At 42.1% G+C, this 13,051-nt stretch overlaps 1 protein-coding gene across 2 annotated transcripts in view; it reads right to left on the bottom strand.

Moving 5' to 3' along the window:
* SALL3 (spalt like transcription factor 3) overlaps window positions 1–12,450 on the bottom strand; it is a 25,531-nt gene extending 13,081 nt beyond the window's left edge. For both annotated transcript variants that reach the window (XM_076330649.1, XM_076330650.1), the window contains exon 1: window positions 12,195–12,450. In XM_076330649.1, the coding sequence (XP_076186764.1) occupies window positions 12,195–12,273 (79 nt within the window). In that variant the 5' untranslated portion in view covers window positions 12,274–12,450. The remainder of the gene's footprint in view (window positions 1–12,194) is intronic.
* Between the last annotated feature and the right edge of the window lie 601 nt (window positions 12,451–13,051).

Below are 13,051 nucleotides of genomic sequence, written 5' to 3'. Positions count from 1 at the left end.
TACTAGCTAAAAGGAAAACTCTACTTCGAGTACCACTGGATTTTTTCCCTTCCTTTTTTCCCTTTTGGGAGGGGGGAATAAAATGCAATTGAAAACAGTCAAATATTATTTAAGACTTCTGCACAAAGTGCTGAAGCTGTTACACTGTTTGGGTTAAGATCAATAATATATAGCTGTTGCTAGACAATACTAGACTAATCCTTATGGCAAATGCTTCTGTAGAAACTTAACTATCACATTGTGTTACAAAAATATCACAGAAGATAACATGATTCACCACAGAAGAAGAGTGTATTGGCCGCAGATATGCTAAAGCATATGTTGAAAAACCTAAAGCCTCCCAAAATGAGTAAGTGAAAAAGCAGACTTCCAAACCACATTTTCAGTGCGTACTTCAGCTTTCGCAAAGTGAAAGCATGCAGAGTACAGACCAGCGAGGCACCCAACACGCTCACCTCTCTCCAGAGTCTTTCCAAACTAAGACAACTCAAACAAATCCTTGTTTACATTACAGATTTACATTTTTACAGTCGGGGGGCCCTGATCCTCTGGTCCTTACTCAGAATCTACTGAGTTCCCTGGTTGATAGTACCGACCACGCACGGAGGGACCACGTCTCTCCTAAGGCTTTCACTGAGAAGATTTTCCAGTGCTTATTTCCAAACTTTGGCAAGCTGGGTAAGAGTTGCCTATCATTATTATTATTATTACTACTACTACCACCACTACAACTACTACTACTACTGCTACTACTACTACTACTATTAAGGCATGGTTGCAAAGGAGGATTGATTCTAAAAGAAGCTGCAAACTGTGAGGCTCCTCTTCCAGGTTTTTATCTATATATCACTATTCTTTTGTTTAAGGAGAGCTTTCTCTAAACAAACCTTGCACAAAAGGTTTAAGTAATTAGTGATGGATTCAGGCAATATAGCCATTCAAATATGGCTGTCCTCTGATCTAGAACAAGCTGATCAAACACCAGCAAGCTAATTATTTCAGACACTGTACAGTAATCAACAAGCCCAAATGTGAAAATTTACAGTCAAAACAGGTATTATTTTCTGCACTAGAAGACAGTCTCATGATCTATATATGTCAAAACTAGTATGTATAATGTGTAAGCTTCCAACAGAAACCTAAACTACTGATGCCCACTGTCAGGAGGTATCAATATGGACCTGTTCAGCATTTCAAGATAATAACCAGTCTAGTGTCCTAATTCATGAACTCAAAGCAGCAGCAGTTTGCATTTGAAATATAACTTGTGAAAAAGTACAAGTGGAATACAGCAGTATAGGTATTTCTCAGATGATCAGTGCTCAGCTCTGTTCTCAATGAAAGAAATGGCTAGTTTTGTGCTATCTCAGGGCGACCAGGCTTGCTCCCATACTAACTGGGGACCTACAGCTCTTTTATATTCCTCCTTCTCTCAACCCCCAAGCCTTGAAAATAGTGAGAATACTTTTCAAGTGACCAATCCAAGCACATTCATCTCATCCATCTCCTGTCTTGAAATATTCAAGGACTGCTTTTGAAAAATATTTTAGAGAACAATGCTAGAGAGTCGTCAGGGTTCCCCCCCCCCCCCCCCGAATCAACTTCAAAGTAGACATACAAAGAACCTCACCACAGTATTTTCCATTTAGGATAAATTATTTTGGCATTTCTTAAGAAATCAGACAAGTTAAATCTCTCTCAAAGCTTCACTTTCTTGGACTGGTAAGCAAGCAGGTGACTCAGATGGCACCGAAGTAAACGCTGCTTTGCCATAGATGACGGTACATTCCCTGCACAGCACACTGAGGCTACTAAGATGCTTCACAGAACAACAGGCTATGGGCTCAATCCAACAACTCCTACTCAAATGAGCAGCCTTTACTCACATTAGAAACACCACTGAAATTAATGGGATTGAAGGAGTATGAACTAGTCATGCAAACTGCAGTCTTTGTGGTCTTGCCCCAAACAAGCACTCCGGGGGGGGGGGGGGGGGGGGCAAGACTGAAAATAACGACTGATAAATATTTTTTAATGTGTGTGTATATATGTGTGTGTGTGTATTGGAGAAATGGGCGTTGCCCCAGTATTTCACAAATGAGGTTTTTAACATCCCTTTCAGTAGTACTTATTAATATGAAAGCACTAAGGTACTGTATTTATTGTTGCTTTTGAAGTGTAAGTCCTCACCAACTTCAACAGGGAATAAAGATTAAAAGCATATGCCTCCACATAAAAGGATATTTTTGTTGTTTGTTAAAACTCGATCACTTTATGAATGACAGAAAGCAATACCAAAATTTTATCATTACTCCAGATTATTAAAAATTTTAAATGTTAAAATACTGAGCTAAAAATTAATTTTTGTTTTTAGTTACAGCATATACCTATTACAGGAAAACATAGCATTTTTCCATGTTTCCTTATGTTTTATAGCTTGCTTTCCTTTTCCAATATATTACAAAGTGATTAAATCCATTAAGTACTGAAGAATTTAATATTTTTTCTTTTATTTTTCCTGAAGAGAAACAATCATTTTTATTATTACAGTGAGGATGTGGTGCAGTAAAAATTTTCAAGGACTTTGGGGGAATCAATCGAGCACTTGCTTAATCTTATAGACATGGGCTGAATTTTGCAGTTCTTAGTTACACAAAAGGTGTTGAATGGGAGTTTTGTCAAGCAGTCAGGATCTCAGCCACTAATAACCTCTCAGTTATTTTCTTTTTCTCATTAGCAGTCTAACAGCTAACAGACTAATCTGAAGCTGCTACGGGATGCAAGATGAATTACAGCACGTAAAGCTTACCCTATGAAAACAGGTGAAAAATTACAGGCAACATCTCTCAAACGGTACCCGGGGCGACCTCCTAAGCAGGTACCAACCCGCAGAGCTGCGGTGGCTCCAGCAGAGTGCTGCCACTTTGCATCACTGGGGTCTGGCCCTGAAATTAGCCCACAGAAATTCAGACGAAGGTATTTTGAGAAAGTCACTTTGGGATGGTGATACCTGAAGCCGCTCAGGTGCTCCGCTGACTCGACAAGGGGGGTACAGGGGGTTGACGCCGGGAGGCTTTGCTCTGCCACCCTCACTAAGCGTACCCACCAAACGCTTTTCAGGCTGGAGCAACGCATGGCTGCAGGGAGGATGGTGTCGGCCTGCTTTCTCGCCGTCCGAGAGGAAGGGAGAGGGCTGAAAGGGTGCCGTGGGTCCTTCAGTCACCGTCAGGAAATGTGTAGAGTTGAGAAAAAATTGCCACAGCTTCTGACTACACGCACGCAGGATTTGTAAACCTGGCTTTACTAGTTCTGAATTTTTATCGCAGGCATACGTCTTTCTGCTCTGTGTGAGAGGAAAGCCTCTTGCGTGATGTGCAAGGGAAAATTTAACGCATGGATGCTTCAAAAATGCTGCCATCTACTTTTGTGAAACAGACTGAAATTAAACATCACATTCTAGTCAGGTTAATTCTGAAAACGTATGCTGTTTATTAAATGCCCCCTTTCTTAGGACTAACTACTTCCAATCTGGAAAAAGCCCCAACCGACTCCACTGTGTTTCATCTTTGCTGCCGAATCTTCTCATTTTGTCTCAACTTAAATCACCTCTAGTTGTGTACATGTAAATGACCTGAAAAGCACCTTTTCAGTTATATTAAATGAGGACAATTACAATCAAATGTTCTCTGACAATTCAGTATTTTGTTATATTTTGTTACTCTGTACCACAAAATCCTCAAATTATGTATGATTCATAAGACACTTGGATAAAATCAGGTAAGAGAATCAACATTTTCTAGGCTTTCATCTGTTTCAAATTGCTGGTACCTTCCTGAAGCATTCAAACAAAAGTGTCTTGTAAAGGAATCCAACAAATGTGTGAGTAAATTATTTTCTGAAGCTTCTTTTTAGACTATATGCAAGAATACAAATGAAAGCATGGAAAAGTGTTGTATTAATTACTATTGTTTCTACATTCAGAGCTGCGTAATCGAGACAATTAATATTTTCTAAATGTAGGAATTTCTTTCAGGAAGAAAAAACCCCACTGATCTTTCACTGAGAAGCAGTGTATGAACTGTGAAGAAGTTGCAGAAAAAACTGTGTTCATTAACATCAGCTAAAGATAAAACGTCTGCTAACTATGAAGACAGGTGTATAAAATGCTCTCACATGCAAATCCAATAATCATTTCCAAGTGCAGCTCACAGCATTTTTGTATATTTAAAGAAGCAATATTACAAATAAAACTCTGAGCGTAGCACACCGATACAGGACAATTATTTACTACTCCTATCATCAGAATACACAAACTTATTTTTCCCCAAGCACAATTTAAATGAAGTAAGAAAATATATTAAAAAAACCCCATAAATTTGTTTTCAAAATTATATTCATTTGGAAACAGCAGCCTTGTAACAACGTATTGATCCTTGAGAAGAACAGTATTACTTTTTCCTTAGCTTTATCATCTCTTACAATTGACGGAGCTTTTAAAGAAAGTTTTCTTAAATTGTTAGAACACGTTTATTTTCTTGCAAATTAATTCTTTTTAACTCTTTATGATAGCTTTGAATCCCATAAAGAAAGATGAATTATCACATACTGAGCCCAAGCTGTGAAACAGGAGGAGACAAATAGAGACCCCTACTGTGTTTAACAATGTAGAAGAAATTCCAGACTCAATAGAAAAATTTTCTGTCCTTTTTCTCAGACCACAAAAGCTGTTAGTATGGATTTGAACAGTGGAGGGCACTCTTGCCATGCAAAACCCGGTACTGACCTGGCACACTCGGTTTGATCTATTCAGTAGCCTAAATCTCAGAATTTGTTAAGTAACAGCCACCTGTGGCACAGGCACTAACTGTATTCTGTTTAAAACATTTGCAGTTTCTAATCTGTGCAGCGAAGCACTTCGTTATCTCAAACACTGGCACCTTTCTGTGGGTACGCAGATGTGGAACAGATGCAAGCTTCACAAATTGTTTGGAATATTTGCGCAAGGTATTGTATTAAATAAGACCTGCGTTATGTTTTTCAAAATCATATAAACAGCTATTCGGTTGGCTGTTATGGCATGTATACATTAATTTCGGGTTGTGTAGAATTTGTGTACAAATACGCTGATGTTTGTAGGAACTAAGTTTATTTGGAACGCATCAAGTTTTGTTGGGAATCCTAAAAAAAAATCGAGGTCAATACTTCTAACATAGCTGATATGAAAAAGACATTGGAAAAACCAAAACAAAAAAAATAAACCAGAAGAAAGAAGCAGAACACTAGATTCTGCATAGCTTTCCTATTTTGAAAAGTATATAATTAACTACATCTTAAACTATGTAACTCTTAACACCCTGCAGACTGAAGCCAGCCACCCTCTGACCAACCACAGAAACGCTGACAAATTTGTGTTTGGAAGCTCACAAGAAGAGAAGCCGATGTGAGGATCCAATCCTTCATTTCCTAACCATCTCAAAACTGAACTTGCAAGTACTGGACTCACTGGCACTACTCCTTTGAGTAAAATTACTCACATGCAGGAGTGCTTAAAAGAGCAAACCTGGGGTGATTCGATGACAGTTGTGCAGCTCAGTCATTTTGCTCATTTACCATTCCATATATTGCAGTATTGCACAGGATAGCAAAGCACATAAAGATCTAAACAAATTCGTTAGCTTTCATCATTCCCAGCTTTGGGGACATTACTACATCAACAAAATCATAAAACAGAATTATCAAATGGCACCAGTAGAAGAGATCTCCTGAAGCAGTGAATAACAAATTGGTTTTGATTAACTGAAACAAAAATACTGCGGCACCTGCAGGGTTAATTAAGCAGCTCAAGATGCTGGGCTTCACAAAAGGAAACCTTTTTCCTTCTTTAAGAACTGTAAACACTTGTGCTGAACTAGATGGGCATTTGATAAGCTGTACAGCATGTAGAAAACTCAGAGGGATCTCTAGTTAACACTCAAATTCAGTGTTAACACTTAACAGAACAGTGGTAAGCCGCGCTGCCAAGGTCAACTGCACAGATGTACTAATTGTATTATGAGCTTGACATCTAGTGGCCACCCCTGGCAGGGCAAAGCAGGCAAAGGTTAAATCAGCAAGCCTTGTCAAAGCACTTCTAACTACCCACCCTCAGGGAGAGTCCTGGGGAAGCTTTCTGGCACTCTGCAATCCCACCTTCTCCCCGGCTGCAGGCTGAGCTCCTGCAGCAGCCCGCTGCGAGACCGCACAGGGCAGCACCCACCCACGCTGCACCCACCTGCGCCTCCCGCACCCACACCCCACGCACCCACCCTGGCCGGCCGGCCGGCCGCTCCTGGAGGAGGTCAACAGCCTTCCCAAATCTTTCAGTGTGCCTCGCTCTCTGTGTCAAAAGTTTGGAAATTTTTTGGTGTTTCTTTTTCAACCAGTGATAGGGTCCAACTTGGGGGGGGGCGGGGGGAGTGGTGAGGGGGGGGGAACCCAGTATTAGAGATTGGCGATACAAGTTTCAGAAGGGCTCTTTTTAAAGATTTAACTTACCCGATAATAAATGTTATTCAAGTGTGCTCACTTTGTGTACCCTAACTAGAGCAAGGAAATACTAAAGACCCCACTTTTTAGTCCACTATCTTTTCACTTTTCAACTTAAAAGAAACACATTTAAAAAATGTGTTATGGTTTTCTGTCACCCTTTTAAACAATTCTTTTTCTGGCTTTCCCAATTTTGAAGGGGTTTTCCTTGATAAGAAGAAATGTACTCTATGTCCAACAGCACTATAACTGAACCAGCTCCTAAAAGTGTATTTTGGCTTAAATGCCCTTTTTTTATTAATGGAAAACCTTCACTACATTTAGTGGGAAATTTTAAGAGGGTAAAGGAAACAGGATTTTGGCCCTTTACATTGAAACATACAATTCAATAAAAATTTACTGCTGGAACTAGATTTACTCATGCTTCCTCTGGAAAAAAAAAAAAAAGCAAATTACTCTCATTTTACAAATGCAATATAACGAAAGAAATGATTTTTACATGCTTTATTTTGGAAAATGTGTCAGTACTTAACTATTTTAATGTCATGCCAGACCTGGTTTGTTATCAGCAAAAGTGATTGACTCATGTCCTGACTGATGGATAGTCAACAGATATGCTTGTCCTGGCTTGGCAGTCAACAAATTAAATGAAGGAAAGATATCCAGAAAATATTCGCAGGACTCAAACTGTTTTTCAGAAATGGCACTAATACTCGTTATTAATTTGTTTTTACTCTTTTTTTAAAATGCCACCCATTTTTTTAATTGTAGCTTTTCCTCTTTCTTAGGCAAGGAGAAGTAATTTTCAACAGCTAAATGTATGCATATTAATAGCTTAATTACACAGAATTTAAACGAACACCTTTCAAAATTTCCTCCCTACCACTCCGAAAAAAGAGCCTTAATGTCTTCCTCAGGAGATGGTAAGACTTCCTCAAGATCAGCACCACCAGATAAAATCTGACCCAGTTTTGTCTACTTTCATTGTTATACATACATCAGCAAATTGGCTGATTGTTGTACTTCCCTTATTATTCCAAATATTTTCCTATTGCTAACACAGTTCAAAACAGAATATTTTAAAAATTATACAAATACAGATGTTACACAGTTTGAATGTTAAGTCTCTACCGTAATAGCAGAACTATTTATGAAGTTTCAATTACCGTTTCTTATCAAAGGGACAATTTATAGCAATACTTATTTGGCCTTTATTTTTCAACACAAAAAGCCTTCTCTTACACAGTTGCCTCAGAACAAACATTTGCAAAAATCACCTAAGTTTTATGTTTACTGACAGCTGCTTGTGACTTCTCAAGTTTTCAAGGCAGTAGTGTCTAACCGATGTGGAATAACTTCTATTTTGTACGTAGGAATGTTCCTCCAAAATGTGTTTTTACCCTCTGTATATGCAGATAGAGTGAACACACTCACATGAAGCTGGCTGCTCCACAGCGAACTGTGTCGTTGCTGTAGCGGAGCATGTGTGTCTGTGTACATACTCCAGAAGAATACCGAGTGCAGTCACAAACTGCTCAAAACTGCACAGCCCAATCCCACTTTACCAGGATGAAAAAGATCCATTGGTTTAGACTACGTTGTATGTATTGAAGACTGTGTGGGGGAAACAGGTCCAATATTTAAAAAAATGATTGCAAAAGGCACATTAGAAAACTGTCATTATACGGTTCACTACAAGGTATCCCTTCCACCTCAGACTAAACAATGATACATCTTTGCCAGAAACTTTGCATGAAAAAGTCCAAAGCATCATTTGTCACCACTCTTACCAGAACCTCACTTGCACACTCTAAGAATCGCTTTTCAGCACTACAAAAAAACCCTTTTATTATCCCTACTTTAAAAATACAAATGCTATATCCATGGTTTAATATAAAAATTAATCGGAGTTGAAGCATGTGCATTGTATCTATAATTCTGATTCATTTGTAATCTGTTGAATTAGGCAAGTGTACAAGAAATGTAATTCCAGCTATTACAATGCCTTACATTTATTGAGAAACTGAGATTATTGTATTCTGCAGGCAGTCATTTGAGTCCTTCTGCTGCTGTTTTTAAATGATTTCCATCATATCTTCTAATTTAGTAACCTCAAATTGTTTTTTAATAGGTATCTTTTGTTCACTCTTCTACAGTGCAATTGTTCAAGTAATATATCATCACCAGCTGTTTGTTAACACTTCCTTTCAAAATTATTAAAAAATATTTTTAGCATTTCACTTTTGACAAATCATTTCAAACGATTTTGAGTATAAATCTGTAGTTGATGACATTGCTAATTATCTTAGATTTCCAACAGTTTCTCACCATCGTGATATTGCCCTGTTTGAATGCAGTTGTGTTATGCTATAGCCCAAGCTGGCTATAAAATTATTTGTTCTGATTCTAAAACTTCTGTGGTAACACTAGCACGAAAGTTACGGTGAGACCAGCCAGCTTAAAATCCGGCCTAATGTTTCTGCTCCCCAAACTGCCAGGCTTCTCTCTGCTACTATGAATGTCCCTTCACTCCAAGGATTACGTTTATGGGACATTCATTTTTAAATGCTTCACTTAATAAAATTATTCTGAGGTGATATTAAACACAATTTCATTAAATAAATAGTAAGCTTCATTTGCTTAATCTTGTGTTAACAACAACTTCCACCTTTGAAGATAAACAGCCAAATTAGTCAAAAGGCTACATGTATCAAATAATATTGCTTAAACAGTTTGCTTTCTAAAAACGAGGAATATTCTTGCACTGTGCAAACTATTTTTGGCCTGTTGCAAAATACGCTCAGGAACTGTAGCAATATCTTGATTACAGCTGTGAACAGAAATGAAGAACACTGACTTGACCAGAAGTGTTTTAATTCACGAGATTTGGAGCGCTCATTATATCTGGCCTATAAAATTGCTTTCAGTATAGCAATCGTTAGGCTTCCTAAGATAACGTGTAAATGATTTACATTACACTAATGTGCACTAGATAGCCCTCTGCTAGCGTATCCTGTCTCCACCTTGTTCACATTTCCCAAATGAAAGTGCAAACCCAACAGCACTGCTTTCGCTTGTTAATTGTTAACTATGAAGGGTTTCACTCTATTAATTAAAATATGTTTTAATAAAAGGAAACATAGCACATTTTGATAACAGCCTTCTAAGGCTGAAAAGTATTTATGTTGTTGCATTTTAGGGCTGCTGTGAAAGCCGATTTTGTGCTATTCAGGGACCACAATAATAACGCTTTAAAATTCCTCACTGGGATGCAATGTAGTCCTTTTGATGGAAAGACTGTCTTTCTCATTCGGCAGAAATAAATCCATTCATTTGATCATGTAGTCATTGAGGGCAATACAAAACAAACCAAGTGTGAGAAATTCTATGTGATGAAGTAAACAAAACAAAACCCCCCAAAAAAGGGGGGAAAAAAAAAAACATTTCCATGACAAAAAGATTCTTTGTCCTTAATCTACCCACCATATGCAAGCGTTTCTTTTTAGCATATCTCTTGTTCTAATCTCGGGTGACATGGCTACATAGATAAGATTCACAAAACAAAACAAAAACCTAGTTTAACAATTTTTTTCAATTTATTAACTCGCCAGGAGTGTCATAATGAAGTAGTGGGGTTTTATTTTTCTGTACTGAAATGGATTCAGAGCATGTAAAAGTTTATAATGCTAGTGATGAATTCTTAGACCTAGAACCCACCCCAACAGAGACTGGGCTGAACAAATCTTGTTTACATAATAAAACACTAATTCTCATCTGCTTGCCTATATTAATTTATTTTACACGACCACAGTTTCCTAAGGAAAAAAATTAAATTTTGAAAACGCACTGCTTTGCTCCTCCGCTGTGACAGAAGGAAGCATTTCTCCGTGTGTCTGTTATTGTCAACACCCAAGTGGGTTTTCCTGGAGAAGTGGCAGTAGCCCCCTTAGCAGACCTGGACAGTGTGGGACTCACTCCCTAGCTCCCCAAATACCCTGGGAAGGAGCAGGAGGCTTAACAATTTGCCAGTCTGACAGATGTTTTAACCTGATGAAGTGGATTCATGCTGCCTTAAGCTTCAGGGCTGTAAAGTTGAGATACAATAGTGAAAATCCTCCTCAGGCTTCAACCTTGCCGCCTTTCTCTCCCCACAAATGCCACTAAAAGTCATTATAGTTTTGAAGCAGGAGAATGACTTTTTTTCTTTTCGAAGGCAGGGACGGGGGGGATAAAACAGTGGAGCGAGGGGCCTACACAGAAAGCAGAAAACACTGAGGCTCCCACTTGGTTACGTGAGAAACTAAGCAAGCAGTGGGCTCTATGCAAAGAGGAAAAGAAAAACTTTCAAGTGGAAGCTCTCAACTTAGCCCAGGAAAAGTGAGTATGGGCTGTGGCATGCCTATGCTGCAATGCCAAGGACTACTAAGGAAATTAAAACTGGGAAAAAAAAAAAAAAAAAGACAGAAAAAAGGAAGAAAAAACCCCTGCAGCCCTCTTCTCGAAAAAATTACAGCAAAGTGGAAATAAGGAGTGATTACAGCCCAAATCTTTCCAGCTTCGGACACTTGTTCACTAGCAGCCTGGGCAGCCCAGATGCATAAAAGCAAGTGTGCGTGTGCCTGCGTGTGGGGAAGGAGCGAAGAATGGCGGATGGGTGAGAAAATAACCCTTCCCCACTGCCTGCAGCCGGCGCGACAGGGGCTGGTGGCGGTGGTGGCACTCCGTGTCACCTACCACTGATCATAATTACAGTCGCAGCAGAGCCAGCAGGCGAAGGGGGGAAGGCAGCGCAGGGGGGGGGAGGCGAAAAGCTGCTGCTCAACCCTCTCGAAAATAATGAAATCAACTCCGCTGCCCCCACGCACCCGAGCGGCCCTGCCCGCTCCTACCGGGGTCCCCTGCCCGCCGCCAAGCGACGGTCCCCCCGCTCCCCCGGCCGCTGCCGGGCCAAACGCGGGGGAGCGGCCGGGGCAGCCCAAAGCCCAAGCGGTCTGCCTAGAAACGCGCCTCCCCTCGTAGCCTGCGCCGGGCGGCCCGGGGCGGCGGCGGGGGGGGGGAGCCCCTGGCACCGGCCGCGGTGGGGCTGCCCCGGGGCCCGGCAGCCCCCGGCCCGCGGGCCCCCCCCGGAGCCCGCAGCCGCAGGCAGGGCACCCCGGCCTCGGCCGCACCAACTTTCCTGCCGGCGGGGCGAGAGGGGAACATGGCTCCTGCCCGCTCCGAGACTCCACCGAGGGGAAGCGGGGGGGGGGGGGGGGGGGGAGGTAAGAGAGAAAAAAGGGGTACCCAAAAAAATAGAGGGAGCGCAGCGGAGAGGAGGAGAAGGAGGCAGGCGCTGCTCCGGGGTGCCCGCTCATGCAGCTGCCCGAGCCCGGGTCAGTGGGGAGGGAGGGCCTCGCCCCGCCGCCGAGCCCAGCCGCGATAAAAGCGCTCGGGAGGCCGGGAGGGAGCTGCTGGGAGGGATGGTTAGTCAGGGGGTGGGCTGCAGAAACTTGGCTAAACTGCTAACTTCTCAGTTCCGCTGCCTCTTCCCCCAGCTGCTCTAATTCCCATTCTCCCGCTGCAGAGTAATTGCGCTCCCATGTTCACCATCACCATAAATCCACCTATCTCCATCCGAAACACTCACAAAAGGAGAGAGAAAAGGAGAAGGAGGCGCCGGGAGCCCTTACCGTGCTCAGAAACTACCTCCGCTTGCAGCTCTTCGTCCGATTTGAGATGCTGGGGTTTCGCTTGCTTTCGACGAGACATGCTGCTAACTGAGCCGTCTTGACTCTGCTTTTTGCAGAGGCATCAGCGACGTGGAGGTGGAAAGGGGGGAGGAATTGGGAACGAGGGAAGGGGGGTGGGGGCTGGAAATAACTGTTCGCAAATAAAAGTCGAGTTGCAAAACAAACCAAACAAACAACAACAGAAAAGGCAACCAACCAACCAAAAAAAAAAAAAAAAAAAAAAAAAGCAACGCTAACCAGCCAACCAAACTGGGAGTGAGTGAGTGAGTGAGCGGGTGAGTGGGTGAGCGAGTGGGGGATTAGCCGGGCGGGGTGTGCGCGGTGCGGTGGGGTGTGCGCGGCGGGCTGGGGCGGCTGCGCGGAGCGCGCATGGGGCTCTGTAATTATGATTGTGAATAATGCATGGCGATTAATGGTGCTGGGGGCGAGCGCGGATTGGCGCGGCTCCAGCGGACTCAGGCTGCATATGTAAATGAAGGACGGGGCTCCGCAATTAGCCGCTTCGCTCCGCCAAATGATGCGTCTCCCCGGCACCGGCAGCGCCGCCTGCGAGAGGCACCGACCGCGGCGGCGGCAGCAGCGGCGGCGGCGGCGGCGGCAGCGAAACACACACGCACCACGCAGGAGGGCTCTGTTTTGCACACACTTTACACAACATATGTGCAAGGTTCACTTGTTGGGGGAGGTCACGATCTTCGCTTTTCTGTCTGTCTTTCTTCCCCCCCTCGGCTCTCAGTTTCTTTTGCTCTGCTTTCTTCTGTTCTCTTTGCTTTCTTTTCTGGCCTTTTTTTTTTTTT

The sequence above is a fragment of the Aptenodytes patagonicus genome, chromosome 2 (assembly GCF_965638725.1).
Source record: "Aptenodytes patagonicus chromosome 2, bAptPat1.pri.cur, whole genome shotgun sequence".
Lineage (NCBI taxonomy): Eukaryota > Metazoa > Chordata > Aves > Sphenisciformes > Spheniscidae > Aptenodytes > Aptenodytes patagonicus.
This window is presented reverse-complemented; position numbering and strand designations above follow the sequence as displayed.